Source organism: Embiotoca jacksoni, unplaced genomic scaffold (genome assembly GCF_022577435.1).
Source record: "Embiotoca jacksoni isolate LCO1_2020_lvr unplaced genomic scaffold, fEmbJac1.0.p SCAF_16, whole genome shotgun sequence".
NCBI classification, from domain to species: domain Eukaryota; kingdom Metazoa; phylum Chordata; class Actinopteri; family Embiotocidae; genus Embiotoca; species Embiotoca jacksoni.
In genome coordinates this window covers 3956932-3973290 of record NW_027185296.1, presented here as the reverse complement: position 1 = coordinate 3973290, position 16359 = coordinate 3956932, and the positions used below count along the sequence as shown (strand labels likewise).

General features: G+C 41.6%; 1 protein-coding gene across 3 annotated transcripts; it reads left to right on the top strand.

Moving 5' to 3' along the window:
- The first annotated feature begins 684 nt into the window (after positions 1–684).
- Positions 685–15632, top strand: fyco1a (FYVE and coiled-coil domain autophagy adaptor 1a). 3 transcript variants are annotated; one of them, XM_069150301.1, is made up of 18 exons: positions 685–736; positions 1634–1748; positions 2442–2548; positions 2822–2947; positions 3434–3540; positions 4189–4332; positions 4488–4581; positions 4681–7185; positions 7410–7502; positions 8186–8304; positions 8387–8554; positions 9350–9502; positions 9916–10145; positions 10511–10664; positions 11771–11857; positions 11942–12152; positions 12890–12999; positions 13235–15632. In XM_069150301.1, the coding sequence occupies exons 2-18, from the start codon at positions 1688–1690 to the stop codon at positions 13308–13310; spliced, it is 4545 nt and encodes a 1514-aa protein (XP_069006402.1). In that variant the 5' UTR covers positions 685–736; positions 1634–1687; the 3' UTR covers positions 13311–15632. The 3 variants fall into 3 exon arrangements, with proteins under 3 accessions (XP_069006402.1, XP_069006403.1, XP_069006401.1); XM_069150300.1 differs by lacking the exon at positions 685–736 and adding an exon at positions 768–889; XM_069150302.1 differs by lacking the exons at positions 685–736; positions 7410–7502 and adding an exon at positions 767–889.
- The last annotated feature ends 727 nt before the right edge of the window (positions 15633–16359 follow it).

Genomic DNA, 16359 nt, shown 5'->3' with positions numbered 1-16359 from the left:
ATATCTATTGAACTAAATCTGCCAACTTTCTCATTATAAAATCAAACAGGACACAAGACTGACTTGATAGTTAAGGAGAATACAATAACACTCCAATAATAATTTCACAAAGAAAGTACTTAAAAATTCAGAATACCTAAATTTAAAAAAAAATCCCACTGAGCTTGATATTTTTTTTATTTGGCATAAAATCCTCAAGGCCCACTTACTTGATTCTCGCAGAACACATCATTGATGTCAGAAAGCCCACATGAGACCCACTCCCACCACATTCCCAAAGTTTCCTCTGTTGCATGATCATGTTTAAAACATTTCGTTTTTTGTTTTTATGCTTTGATTTTTTTTTTTTCTGCCAACACAATACAAGGAGGTACATGTCTTTTCAGAAATAATAAAAAAAAAAGGATTATTCTATTATTTTTTATTGCAAATTGTAAAAAGGTCATTTCTACTGTGATTAAATCTCATAATGGTGTCCTATTGCAAAATCCACAAAGGAAAGTAGGACACTCGTTTAATAATGTCCTTGATCACATGACCCCACTGTTTACTCGACTAAACGGAAACTAAACTACCCAGTGCTGAATCCCGCCTACTAACCTTATGTTCATTGGTCAAAAGGCTGCATGTCGCCTTATCATTGGATATTCTCCTGTCAATCAGAGCACTTTCAACAAGTTTGTGTGCACACACAAACGCCTAGACTTGGTTATGGGCTTGAGTCATATCTCTAAAAGTATGTCAAAGTCGTTTTTCTCTTATTATTCTGTCACCGGAGACTATCTAGAAACATGTGAAGTTTTAAGTAATCGTGTCCTGCTAATGTCACGGTTATTTTCAAAATGTCTGTCAAACGTTTAACATGACAAAGCTCCTTCAAAAACACGGGGTACGTTTTTAAGATCTTGAGCTGCCAGCTGCGTTTTCTTGTCTGTTGTTGTCGTCTGCTTTTAGAAAAGGAATATAAATGCTGTCAGAGGCGGTAGAGTAGAGTTGTAATACTGTTTACTGCTGTTCTCAAACTATTGAAAGCCGACTCGCGTTAACCTAGTTAGTGAGCAGTCAGCTGAACTAACCCAAACCAGACCGTCGACGTGTTGCCTCCTACAATATAACCTCATTCTTTACGTTTCAGTCCAATGTCATTGAACATATTATTGTATGAATTGTCATAAGTAACATTATATCCGAGAACTAGTAATGCTCTGTGAATGTTGTCCTGTGTCAGAGAGGTGCTGACTCAACTTAATGGTCATCCACGGGCAGCCGTAACTAGTGCTTCTGGTGTTTTATGGACTTGAAGGAGCACTTTCCACGCATAATTACATCTCGCATTCCCATTAGATCATTTTCTAACCCTCCCCTGTCTGTTTTTGTGATATGTTTAAGGTGTTGTTATCATTTTTGCCATGTAGGACAGCGTGATTCCACTAATGGTCTGTCAAACATGTCGTTTTTTTTTTTTATCTGATCAAATAAAACTGCATACGTGAGCCACCGTTGTATTTCTGTCAGACTGACTCTCGAGCTCATTTGTCTTAATCAGATGTGTGCTTCTGCGGCAGCGAGAGAGTATGTTGGAAGCGTTTGTGACGATCTTTTGTTCCACTGTGATTCTGATTCTCTGATTCAGCATACTGGACATGACCCTTTGACCTGCGGTTGCCAGGGAGCGAGCGGTGGGGCCATGGCTGCCGGGGCTACGGTCGGGGAGAGCCAACTCCAGAGGATTATCCGAGATCTGCATGGTACGTCGTCAGCTTTATGTGTGCGAGTGTGTGTCTGTGTGAATGCGGCGGCGGCAGGAAGCTGTTGACTGACACGGTCTGACTGAACAGAAGAGAAAGAGGAGTTAGGTGGGATTTGATGACCTCTGTATCGGTGTGAAGTCTCGGTACAATCTTTACACCTGGAAATCTGGGACTTCTCCTCGCCATCAAATCATTTGGGATAACGGGCATCTGGCCTCATGCTTGTTTAGGAAGGGTGTGGTGGAAGCCTCTGTCAGCATGCAGCGAGACAGAGAGTATGTGCTGAGGGTGCACCCATCACGGGTGTCCTTCCAGTTTTTACGATGGATACGAGGCAAGTTTTTAACGTCCTGCCTGGCTATATTTGAAGAGTGCGGCAATGGGAAAAAAAATGGGAACGAGTTTTATGCACCAGATCTACTTGTGTGTTTTACCAAAATGTACTAAACAAGCCATTTTTTTCTTTCGTGCTTCTTTCCTACCTTAAAACTTGACCTGAATGAGGACTAGCTTCTCCTTTCTCTTTTATTTTAAATACATTTTGCATTAATTGTATGAGGAGTGTCTTTTACATGTGTCCACCTTATATATTTGTGTGTTTTTAAAGGTTAATATGGGTCATAAGTGTGTAAGAAAACTTTGTCATTGTCTCTTATCTTCATTTCTGAATTGTGTTTCTGTGAATTTTAGAGGCTGTTGCAGAGCTTGCGAAGGAGTACAAGGAGAGCGGGGAGCCAATCACAGATGACAGCACCAATCTGCACAAATTGTCCTACAAACTGGAGTATCTGCTACAGGTGGGATTTTGTTAACTTGTCACACCAGACCCAATGAATCTCAGTGACCTTTTGAAAATGTGATTAAACTACTTGATTCCCAAATAAGAAGAAAATTGCATCTTCAGAAATGATCCTACAGTACTTCTTCAGATGTAAATTTGCATGATAGATGATTCACTGATATGATTTGTCCTTAACATCTCAAATATTTTTTTTTTTGTTTTATTTTTTTTTTTTAAAGTAAGACATTCAGCAGTTTTTTTTTAACTCCAACTGTGTGTTTATTTACAGTTTGACCAGAAGGAGAAGACCACATTTCTGGGAACAAAGAGGGACTATTGGGATTACTTCATTGACTGTCTGGCTAAGATCAAAGGAGCCAATGATGGTATCCGCTTTGTCAAATCCATCACTGAGGTGCGATTTTGTTGTTTATAATGAATCCACTCATAGAGTTCTGATTACTGTGCATATAGAGCCCTTAGATGATTAGCAAGTAGCAGGTTACATTGTGCCATCATAACTTTTAATATTGCTACTTAGAAATCAGTGCTTTGAGTACATGAGACCTAAGACACATGATCAAGTCTTGGTACTAATGTGTCACATCTCTGTGGCTGTAATACTAAATATGCTGTAGATTTTATTGTTTGCGGCTATTTTTGTTTGAAGAAAAAAATTCCATTAAAACAGATTTTAATCGGATATTTCATAGCATTACTTCAGAAACAGTTGTGTTTGAGATAAAATTGTCATTTACTTTTTGAAAAAGTTGAACAAGTAAATGAAATATGAATTGTTCTTTTTTTACTCCTTGTCTTTTACTCGTGGAATATCCCTGGAGTGTGAATACATGCTGATTAAAAGCTCTGCGTAAAACAATGTCTGCTTTTGCTTTGATAGCTGAAGACGTCTCTGGGGAAGGGAAGAGCATTTATTCGCTATTCCCTCGTACATCAGCGACTGGCTGACACGCTGCAGCAGTGCCTGATGAACCAGAGAGTCACCAGGTAAAACTGTCAACGTCCTATAATTGTTATGTGGATATGAAAAAAACATATTGCAGTGCGAATAAATATATATAATTGAAAAATTAAGCAGATTTGATTTGAAGTTACCATATTTTTAAAACTGAATAGTAACGGGGCCATAGAAGCAGAAAGAGGTTTATTTTGGTGACACTCATTGAGTCTTGTTTGCTTATTTGCGCTTTTAAAATCAAATGTTGATATTCTGTTTGATTTAGGGTTTGAATTCCTAATTTTCCTTTTCTGTTTAATGGAACTGCTGCTTCAGTAGTTGTAGTGTCGTTAAGAAGTAGAACATGAAGAGAAGTGAAATTATTAAGTCTTCAGTTTTCAGTGATTTTCCAGAAATGTATGTGCGTACTGAACTACAAGGAATAATCTTATTTTAAAGGGAAATGCAACCGCTTTTTGGTGTTATAGAAAGGTAACTACTTTCTGCAGTATTCACTGTGGTTTCATTTTGAGGAATTCCTGTATTTTCTTGTTTAGTTGTCTGTTTTTTTTTTATTTTTTTTAATTAGTTTCAAAGTTTCAGAAAAAAACATCCCCTTATTGTCTGTAGAGGTTCTGATGGGCCCTACTGCCCTCTGCCTCATCTATCTCTCTCTCTCTCTCTCTCTCTCCCCACAGTGACTGGTACTATGCAAGAAGTCCCTTCTTGAAGAACCACCTCAGTGTTGATATCATCAGTCACCTGTACGAGCTCAACGATGTCCAGTTTGATGTGGCTTCCAGAGGTCATGACCTTGATGCCTCCTGGCCAACGTTTGCAAGGTAATAACCGAGACAAATCATGAAAACAACATGTAGAGCACGTAAAAACATACATATATTCAGACACAGCCTTTCCTCCGACCTGCTCGGTGTTAAAACAAGCAGTGTGACATTTGCCATCAATTGCTGTATCGGATTTATTTTCTGATCAACAGGAGGACACTGGGAAGTGCTAACTCACCTGGCCACATGTGGAAACCACCCAGTCGCAGTTCCAGTATTAACAGCCTGGCCAGCACCTACTCCCAGGTAACTTACGTATGACTCAGATTTATTTATTTACAATAACTCAAAAACCAAACCTATCATTTTTACGCTTCTTCTCTTGTTTCCCTTGCAACCATGTAGCAAGCACCCGAGTTCCCTTCCAGCCTTGACTATGGTCAGGGTCTGATGAATGACCTGAACGAGTCTCTGCCTGCCTGCGTGGAAGATGCGAGCACAGTTGAAGACCTTCGCCTGGAGCTGGACCAGTCAGAGCTGAAGCAGCGAGAGATGCTCGATAAGGTGCAGCAGCTTGGTGAGCAGTCTGCTGAGCTCAGGGGTGTAGTTGTGCAGCTCCAGAGGCAGCTGGATGTGTCGCTTGCTGCCCAGGAGGAGCAACAGGGCTTGCAGGAAGAGCTCAAGGCTCTGCAGGGGAGAGATGCTGCTCTGTCCAGAGAGTTGGAAGCACTCAGAAATGGGGAAAAAGCCAGGGAGGCTCAGCAACTCCTGCTTCAAGAAAAGCTGGCAGCTGCTGAAGGGAAGAACCTTGAGCTCATGGCCAAGTTGGATGGGGTTCTGAATGAGAAGGGCCAGCAGGCGGCCAGTCACTTTGATTCAGCACAGAAGATACACGAGTTGCTCGACAGGCTGAAAGAGGCAGAAAAAGGGAAGATGGAAGCTGTATCTGAGGCGGAGGACAAGAGGAGGCAGTCAGAGCGGCTAGAGGAGCAGCTAAGAATCAAGGAGGCAGTCGTAAAGGACGGTGAGACAAAACTTGGAGCATTAGTTGCATCCTTGTCTGAGGAGAAAGCCAAGTTAGAAGCTAAAGTGGAGGAACAGTGCAGCGCCCTCAACAAACTACAGGGGTCGTTGACACTGAGAGAGAAGGAGGCGAGCAACCTACTGAGGCAGCTGCAGGATCTCCAAAGATCTCTAGAGGAGAAAGACAAAGAGGTGGAAGAGGTGAAGAGGAGGGCACAAGAAGATAAAGATGAGATGCAGAAGAAAGTTTGTGGTTTGAAAGAGTCTTTAAAAGCAGAAGTCACTGCCCTTACAGAGCAGGTTAAGAGAAAAGAGGCAGAGCTCTCCACTAGTAGTGAGACACTACAACAGCTAGAAGCCAAAAACCAAATCCTGACCACAGAGAAGGACAAAGTGACCACTAGCCTTACTGAGCTGGAGGGGAACATCAAAGAACAGGCCGCGAAGATAGAAGACTACAAGACGCAGTGCGCCAATCTAATGGAGCTAAATGAGAAGCTGCTGACCACAGTGAAGAGGAATGAGGAGCTGATGAAGGAGATGGCAGACAACAGAAAGGTGCTCGAGGCCGAATTAGCAGCTGTACGGGCTTCTGAGAAACATCTCAGAGGCCACCTGGATGATACCAAGATGACAGTGGATGATAAAGAGAAGCGGTTGCGTGAAGAGAACCGCAAGCTGGATGAGAGTCTGCAGCGAGCCACCATGGCTGCAAAGCTGTCAGAGACCACGTCTAAGCGGTTGGAGCAGGAGAACCAGACTCTGAGAGAGGAGCAGGACACTGTGAAAACTTCTCTCAGCCGCATGCAGGCTGACTTGAAGAACGTTCACGGGCAGATCGGAGAGCTGGAGAAGAACTTAGGGGCTTCACGCAAGAACGAAGCCAGTCTTCAAGAACAAGTCCAAGCCAAAGAGGCCGCGCTCGAGAGCAAAGAAAAGGACCTCGTGAATTTGCAGTCCAGGTTGGAGGCTTTGGAGGCCATGGAGAAGGAGCTTGAGATTGCCAAAGCAGATGCAGAAGCAGCCTGTGTTCGACAGACAGAAGTGATTGAAAGGGTGACCTCTGAGAAACAAGCAATGGAGATATCTCAGCTGGAGAGGAGTGCGGTCCAAACCAAAGAGAGCCAGGAAGTGACTGGCAAACTAACCGCGGTTGAAAGCCAGTTGGAGATGAGCATGAAAGAAGTGTCCAGGTTCCAGGCAGAGGTACTGGACCTCAGGGTGCAGGTGCAGAGATCTGAGGAGGAAAAGATTAAATCCCAAGCACAGCTGGAGGTGACGGAGGCCCAAAGAAATGAGCTCAGGAATCTGACTGAACAGCTGAAATCCCAGACACAGGCTCTGAACCAGACGCATGTTGCAGAACTCGTGGAGTGCAAAAAGAAGGAAGAGGTGCTCCTTGTACAACGCGATCAAGAAGTAGCTGCCCATGCCGAGGTGGCGATCTCTGCAGCGGCCCTCCGAGAACAGCTGTCCATCCTCAAGGCAGAAAACAACAGGCTGGCTTTAGAGAACAACGAGACACGGGAGGGTCTGCACAGGGCAAACACTGAGATGGCAGAGCTGGGGATGACCATCTGTAGGCTCGGCGCAGAGAAGGAGGAGGCCAGAGAGCATTGGGCAGAGAACGGCGCTAAGATTGAGGAGCTGGAGAAAGAGGCGGAGCGACTGGTAGAGTGCATGGAAGGACTGCAGCTGGAGAATAACAGTTTAAGAGAGGAGCTTACACAGAAGGAGACACTTCCTGGGGCCATCGTGGAGCTTCAGGATCACCTGGAAAAGACCAAGAACCAAGTGCAGAGCATGAAGGACTGCAGCCGTGAGGAGATGGAGGCCGTCAAGTTCCAAATGAGCTCAGAGAGCATGACTAATCAGGTGCAGATCAAGGTGAGTCCGACAGAAGCTGTTAATCATGACTTGTATTACACTAAAGACAATCAATTTGAATAACTGACGTTAGAAACGAAACGATGGTCCAGATGAGCAATCATTTGTGAACATGGTAAAATATGATATGTGATTAGCACAGGTTATGTCAGCTCTTGTTATTGTAAGCTGTCAGCTTGTTAGCATTTAGTTCAAGGCTGCTTGCGTGGCTGTAAATCTTTCAGAGTTTGAGTGAACAGCTGGACAAGGTGAAAGCCCAGCTGAAGGACGAGCTGACCAACGTTTCCAGCCTGCAGGCCAAAGTGTCTGAATTAGAGGTTTGTGTCTTTTAAGAATGAAATGCAGAATCTGTATAATGTCTCGGGAGCACACGACTTTGCACCCTGGTGGATATAAATACACCACCTTCAGAAAAAAACTGCGATTTGCTCACTTTTAACTCAAAGAAATCCATGTTAGATTAGACGAAGACTGTAGATACCTGTGAGTACCTTCCATACATGCTGGAGCAGACACGGACCCCTTCATCTTTTGCAGAAGTGAGGGGGAAAAAAAAAAGAAGCTACACACCACATACCAACATCCTTATTTTTGGTGTCGTACTGTTTTCACAAACGAGAGCAGTTTGATTGCAGACAGTTGGGATAGATGTCAAATCTCTGACATCTTTGTGGGTTAACAATATAGAATTGGATTCTGAGGGAGGTTTCTGTGGGTATGTCAGTGTCATTCCACAAGCAGTCACCTGATGTTATTCTTATATCTCTCTATATGTATGTATATGTATGTCTCGCTAGTGCAAGATGTCTATCAAATATTATTTTTGACATGTTAGAGGAAGAGAAAATCAGCCAGTTTTAATATAGAAATGCACCAAATCGAATGAAATGATAAAGTAAAGAACTTAAGTGATTTAAAAAAAAAGATGTCAAAGTTGTTTGTGCTGATGGATGTTTTATTTATGTTTTTTTTTTTTTTTTTTTTTAAATGTTTATTGAAGGTTGTGAATAAGCAATATTTGCAGCTTACTGGCGAGAAAGACGTTCACATCACAAACACAGAAGCCACCCTTCAAGAGAAAGAAAACAAGATTCAGCAACTCAGAGATGCAGCATCCAAGTGCGGTCATTCCCAGTATTAATTGTACATTTTATCTTATGATTAAAGAAACGGACACCAACTAATTTTCTGCTCTCTTTAGGGCTGAAGAAGCGCACTTGGCTGTGCAAAACGTCTGTGAAGAATTGCAGCAGAAACTGAACACCACAGATGCTGACAAACAAAGCCAGAATCTGAAGTTGATGGCAGAGATCGATGATCTCAACAGAACCAAGACATACCTTGAAGAGCGGCTCATCGAGCTCATAAGGTACGACCTCTCTACGACAGCTGTATGCTAGGCTTTCAGTCACAACAGGCGAGAGATTTTTTTTTTTATGAAGAAACGCATCAAGTTTCATTTTCTCTTTGGATTCTGACCATTTTAATTTTTTTGGATGGTACTCTGACAAAATCGGAAAAAAAAAAAAAGTTTTTAAAATTAGTAGTTCGAATGGGTTCTTTTAGTTAGAGTAGTCCTATGATGTTTGATTTTGTGTTTCTGGGGAAATTTCGGACTGTCAGAAGGATGAGGGGAAAAGTTTTCTTTGAAATCTGAGATAATTTTCTGAGATCAGATGAGAAAGGAAGACTTTGATGGAAACGAGAGCACAGAAAGTGTTTCACAGAAGCCCGACATGAGAGGTGAAGTGAGGTAGAGAGACGCTGTTGAAGAGAACTCCGCTTTGTTCTTCAAACCGCTGTCGCCTCGCAAGCTTTCACACCGTGTATGTAATGAAACGCAAAAACAGTGATTCAGTCAACTCCCATGGGATGTGCCCACATAATTTCTGCCTTTTGTACTCTTGGATTATGCATGCCTTCATTTTGGGGAAAGTAAGATACTTCCAGTGCTCCAGTACATGAACGCTATATTTATTTTTCTTCACATGTTTAAACATCCAACTGACCATATTTTTTAATTGCTACATGGAATCCACCCACGTGAAGAAAAAACATTTTCCAAACGTATTAAGACTGAATGGCACTTAAACGACAATGTATGTATCTTTTGTGTGTGTGTGTGTGTGTGTGTGTGTGTGTGTGTGTGTGTGTGTTACATCAGGGACAAAGATGCTCTGTGGCAGAAGTCGGATGCGCTGGAGTTTGAGCAGAAACTGCGAGCAGAGGAGCGCTGGTGGTTGGTGGATAAGGAGGCCACTCACTGTCTCGGCTGCCAGGGTCAGTTCACCTGGTGGCTACGCAGACATCACTGCAGGTGGGCTCCCGGTTTTCTACAGAGGTCAAAACTCCAGCATCACTTGCAGTATATAGGAGGGATAGACTTCAATGCTAGACCAAAGCGTTTCGGCTTGTGGCTTCCATCCGTGTCAACATTAAAACACTGCAAAAACCCTTAGATAGGGTGGATATGAATCTGGAGAAAAAGATCAAAAAGGTAAAACGATGAAAGACAACTCATCGTATACATCCACAAACACACATCAGCCAATGGGGCACCTACAGAGACTTGGGAGGATGTGGGTTGGATATATGGGGCTTTCAGTTTTAGCCAGGGCCTACTGTATTCACTCAAATCTGCACTGACCTTTATTGATGTTCAAGCTGTAGACGGCATCTCTTGTTTGGTTCAGTGGAATCATTTTCTATTTATTTATCTTTTTTTTTTAGGCTTTGCGGTCGCATCTTCTGCTACTACTGCAGCAACAACTTTGTCATGACCAAGCACAGTGGGAAGAAGGAGCGCTGCTGTAGGGACTGCTACACCCAACATAGTGCCGTGCTGGAGAGGTTCACAGAGGCAGAGCTGAGTCCTTCAGATGTGCAGCCTCCTCCACCCGGAGCTGGACCTCAACCTCCTCCTGAACCCGCTCCGTATAAACCCACACCCAGGGTAACAGGTGAGACGCGTGTTGGGAAGAAAAACGCGGCTTCTATTGCTTTACGTCAACTGAGAGTGTTCGAGCAGAACTGAAAAGACCGACTTCGTGTTATTGAGGAACAAGGACAGAAACCTTTGCTGTAGAATTCCAATTCAGTACACAACAATAAAAACAGGGTGACATTTCCCTTCAGAGAAAGAAGCTGTTGTACTCTTATTCTATAGAAGGGAAAGCTAGATAATGTTAGGTCTATTTGTTTTGAGGATTAGTCTCACAAATACATTTCTGAACAGATTTTTTTCCCCCCCCTTCAATCTACATGCTGTGTAATGTCTACATTATTCTGAATAGTATTTCTGCTGAATTCATCCATTTCCTCGCAGTTTCAGACCCCAGTAACAGAACTGAGGATGGTGCTTTCGACATCATCACAGAAGAGGAGGTGAATGGCGTCTACGACAGTGACACCACCTCTCAGACCACGGGAGGCTCCTTAGATGGAGAACAAGACCGACGGCATCCAGGAGCACTGGATATGTGAGTGACATTTCTCTGAGGAGGTTTGTTTCCTGAATGGTATCAGAGGTATCACGGCATTCAGCACCAGCAGCTTTTATTCAGTGTTACCAATCAGTTTAGCAGGGTACATCATGTCATGTGACCTACGTCATTCAGTGACGTAAATAACAGCAGATCAATGGAGGCCCTCTACATGTTCTTTCTATTGCCCATAACTGCTGCGGTTGTCCTGCTAATGTAGGTCCAACTCGATTCTTTACAGAATCTCCGGTATATCAAACCGTGTGGCGACTCTGCTCACATGTTCCTCTGCCTCATCCCACGTGATGAATTGGAATTCGTGTTGTTCTCTTGTTTTTACTAACAAGCAAAAAACGGAACTGTAACAAAAGGGAAACAACACTGCCAGTGACATTTAGTGATGTGGAGCAAACGTTCATGTTTTCATCCTGTATGGAAACATTTACAGCAGAAGTACTTGATTTGTGAAAACCTAGTTTCCTTGCCATTACCCTACCATTCGGGAAACAAAGATGTGAGAATCGAGGTAATTATCAGTGTTATTGTTCAGCATAATGTATGAGAAATGAAGCTAATGGGCTAAAACATGCAAAAACACCCCGTGGTCCAATAACATGCAGAGTTACAGATCTCAGGGTGATGAGATGATAATACTTCCCTTAGTACACTAACAAATAGTGCTCTTGTGTTGTTAGGACTTCTTGCGGCCTGTTTTACACGCTCAATAAACACACGGGTGGCTTCTGTCTAGCAGCAGAAGTGCAAAAGAAACACTTTTGTGTGGCGTTCAGGGACAGCTGCAGCTTCTTCTGACGCCTTAATTCAAATTTTATTTTACATCCTCTACAAATCCAAGATGGCACTGCATGTTTCTGTACTTGACGGTGTGAACGCAGTTAGTACACAAGTACGCCATTTGGAACACAGCAATAGTATATATATTAAATACGGTATAGTAGTCATGATGCCAAGACATTTTTAAAGACAGAGCTACGTTGGCTACATCAGGATACTGCAGTGATTAATGGTGAAGGAAATCATTTTGCTTTCTATGTTTTCATACCTTAAGGATTTTGTTCTGTGTCTTGTGTTGGATTCTGCAGAGGCATAGGAGATGTGACCCCTGATGAGGAGCAAGTTCCCACTGTTCAGGATTCAGAGATCAACCTTCTCAAATCAGGAGAAGTCACGTGGGTCATTACTTTGATAGACTCTCTTTCATCCATGTTTGATTAACGAGTCTCTAAGTGAACTAATGCATCTTGTCCTTACAGGATGGCTGTCCCGCTCAGCATTGATGATATTTCTCAGTTTGGTGACGGTTCCAGGGAGCTCTTCATCAAGTCCAGCTGTTACAGCGTAATAACTGTTGCCGTGGGCGACTGTGGGCCGAGCATCAGCTGGATGTTTTCCTCTGAGCCCAAGAGTATCTCCTTTAGTGTGGTTTACCAGGAATCAAGCGACACTCAGGTGGAACAGTCAAAGGTAGAGACGCTTGTTAAGTACAGTTTTATGTCGATGCATGAAGAACAATGTCTCCAGAAAAACACTGTCAGCTTTTTTAAAAAAAAAAATTTTCTTTTTTCTTTTTTTCTTTTTTTATCTTTATGTGGCCCCTTGAAGTGTGCAGAATAGAAGCCTAAACAGTGTGGGCATGTGTTGACATAATTCAGCTACTGACTACATCCAAGAAGGCAATGTTTCAGTGAAAGCAAATCAGAAGCCTGAATGAAATGCTTTTCATTTGTTGCAAAACTAAAATAGCCAAAGATTCATAGGTTGAAGTTTTCACCAGACACAATGGGCCTGACGTGTCTGCTTTCATGGGCGCCCCTAGCACGGCAAATTTTTTCTGGATAATTCAAACATTTCTAACCGAGTAAAAGTACTGCAGATGTTGGCTCTGCAGGTCGGTGTATAAATCCAGCACTTAACAGCCCCTCCCTCTCTTGCTTATATTTTCTGTTGTTTATTTTTGAAGACACTTCAAGTTTACGAGATATTACAGTCATTATTGGAATGCCACTGACTAATCTAGCTGTTCAGCATAAATGGTTATGTAAAATAGCATAAAAAAAAAGAGTATTAAAGATTGTATTGTATAGAATTATAGATGATATACTGTATTGTAAATAAACCATAATCAGGGAGACTCTCTGTGGCCAATCTGCCACCTGTACACTAAGTTGTTTTTGAGACCAGTGTTTCTGTTCTGCTTTCAGGTCCTGATTCCTCTGACACGCTGCAATTCCCACAAAGAGACAATTCGGGGACAACTGAAAGTCCGACACCCCGGCCTCTACATGCTCGTCTTTGACAACTCCTTTTCACGGTAGGAAGCTCTTAACATCCAACATCCTTGTCCTGCAACTGTTTCTTCCTGTTAATGGCAGAAGCTTGTAAATTACAGAAATGTCTTTGTCTTCAACGCCATTTCCTCCCACTGTGTATGTGTGTGCGCAGTAGGCCTTTAAGCTAAGATGGCTCTTTGTAGTGCCTTAGCATCTCTGTTGAAAGGATTGTGGTCGTTTGATGAAACACCCCCCACCCCCCCGCTTTTTCAACAGATTTATCTCCAAGAAGGTTTTCTACCATCTGACCATGGAGAAGCCCATCATCTACGATGGAAGCGACTGCCCCTGAAACTTTAAACCCAATTCACGGTTTCCACGTCTGCGTGTGCTGAATGATGTCAACACTGAACATTCATACTACAGTTTAGGTACGCATCATTCTAGCTACGCAGACACAAGCTGGAGTTTGTTGCCTTCATCCCCAGCACAGCACACAGACACGGCACAGTCGTGATAAATCAAAGCACCTCCAAAGTCCTTCAGCAACTACTTCAATTATTAACATTGTTTTCAATGCTGCATGTGATGCACATTATCGCTTCACAATAGTGGATGTGAAGGCCTGCGGTTGTGAAAGTGACGCATATTCAAGTATGATTGGTTTTGCCAGGAGTTTAATGTCATCTGTGTGTCCTTAAATTCCTTTAAAGATGAATTATAAAGGCAAGAAGAGCAAATCTCCAACACGCAACCTCTGTTTAGAATAAAGATGTGCCGTTGTTGTGCTTGCACTGCCAACAGTTTGTGCGGTAACAATTTTAAAGCTACGCAGAGCTGCGCGGAATTTGAATTTCATCACGCAGTCGTGGAAAGCATGAATTGGCCTTTAAACGACAGGCTGCATCTGAGGCGTCATCATGATGTCACTGTTGCAGCTAAAGAAAAACTGAAAAGATGACAACTCAAGTCATTTTCACCCCCTATTTGTTTCACGAACCAAGTGTTTTATGTTTTCCACAATGTTCTGTCTTGTTTAACTCAGCCGTGTTGGTGCTTTGAGGTGTGGTCATGTGTTTACTGGGGCCTGAGGAAATGTTGACAAGATAAAAAAAAAAGTTTCAGAAGGAAACACAGAAAAGAATTTACATAAGTTTTAGCATGTTTTTGTTCTTGTTGATATACACCAAGTAATATGAACCTTTTGTTCATCTAGTTTCAATGAGTCCATTTGTTCATTTAGAGAAACTTTTTTTTAATTTTTTTTTTTATTTCTTTGTAGTTGTGGTGGTCTTAGTTTTGGTTTGACCTCTGTTGTAACGTCACGGGATGCAGGTCCCTGTAGGAAACACTAGAAGAATGAAATCGGATATAAAACTGTCGACAGATGACAAATATTTTTTCTGTACAACTTGTCTGTAAAGACCCAGAAAGATTTAAAAAAAAAATAATTTAAAATTCACAGCCAGTTTTAAATTATTATGTGCAATGTTTTAAATCAGATGGTCAAAAAAGCAGAAAACGCACAGATGAGTCTTTTGCTTGCGGCTCCTTCTTTAGTTGACTGCTGTTTGCACTTTGCCAGCGCAAGAAGGAAACAAAGCAGTTACTAATAACTGGCATAGATAAGCACACTGCAGTTTCTGCATCATATTAGAGCTTAAGCACTTTGTGCAAATCTCAGGAGGGGGACATACATGTGTCTTCCAGCGGTAGCATGTCCAAATTTGATGTCTTTTTGAACGCTTACAAGACTTGGTGACAGACAGTTAGACGTTAGAGGGCTGACCCTGCTGTTGGGGTCGAGGCGACCTGCACACCAGCTTTCTCCATCCAGTTTATGGGATCCAATGAAGTATCTGTGTTTACACAGGCTGACTTTATGGATCATTACAATGACTTTCAGTCACAGTAGCTTACTGATCGTCAGCTAAAGAGCTACTGTACTTTCTAAGTGCCTTTTGATTCTAACTGCCAGGGATTAGTTTGCTTTTGTAACTGTATATTTTACTCTTTGTTATGCGCACAGAAGATGACACTTGGTATGAATTTATACCATTCTTTAAAAAACACATAATATCAAGTCACATTATGCACATTATTATGTAGTTTAGCTGTATTGTTTGAAAGGATTTTTCCATTTGGTTTTCTCTGGAATCTTTGTCATATTTTTAGATAACACTGATTTTTCTTGTTCTTTTAGTGATCACATGGTTTGAATTTTGTGTGCTGTTTCTCGTTTTTTATTTTTATTTTTTTAAAACAAAGCAATAAGAAAGAACAACTTTGGACACTTTTTAATTGGACCCTATTTAAAAGCAAGCATGCTGCTTTTGTACGGGTGTGTTAGCGCTTCAGTCAGATCTTTTATATTTCTAATGGGTGCAAATTGTATGCAAAACCTCATATTTTCTCTACAGAGCTGCACTTTTGTGATAAGTATTTTTTTTTTGAACTGTTTCAAACAATATTCAACCTGCTCATTTTATATTGTCTTTGTTAACTAATTCACACAGGGACAGATTTTTCTACTTCCTGCTTTTGAAGGATTATTTTTGGAGGAATAAAATGTGCACACATTATCCGAACAGGCACTGAGTGTAACGAGTAAGTGACCTGTCAAACACCCAGTAAACACGAATAAAATGTGAGCGCGACAATGTCTGACATCCACTGATCTGTGTCTGGTTTGTTATTTGAAGCCTTTGAATGTCATACCTCTGCATGCTGCCTCACTCATTCAGAAATCTGCTCCTGTGAGATTTACATTACAAGGGATTATGAACTCTGTCTATCGGGGAAAAAGATGTTTGATTTTGACAGATGACAACAAAATTTTACATAAAAGCTTTAGAAATGTGTTCTTCTGCTACAAACTGTGACGTATTGAAATCCGTTTTGCTTTAATATTGCAAAACAAAAACAAAAACTTTCAATTTTAAATGTTCAAATTGTAATAAAATCATTCCTATCTAATAAACTTTTATTTTGAAAATAATACTTTGACATTGAAAATGTATCTATAGTAAACTTTTTCCACATAATTGACATCACAGATAAACAAACTGGACACTGAAAAAAATTCAAATGTGTCAGAGGTTAATTTTGTTTGAGAATTATCAACTAGGTATTTAAGTATCCCTGAACTCACCCGAGAGCACTCAGGAGATATTTTAAGGACACTTATTTCTTGGGTAACACTCATAGACAATATATAAAAAAATAACACCAATAGGTACCACTAGACTAAATGTGTGAGGGTTTGGCGACACTGTCCGGTTCAAGAAAGCAGAGGTGCAGAGCGAAAGCTTTCTCTGCAGGTTAAACTAAGAGTCTACGTGTGCCTTCAAAATAAAAGAGCAGAGTGTGTTTTTATAATAGTGCAACGCATGGCTACTCAC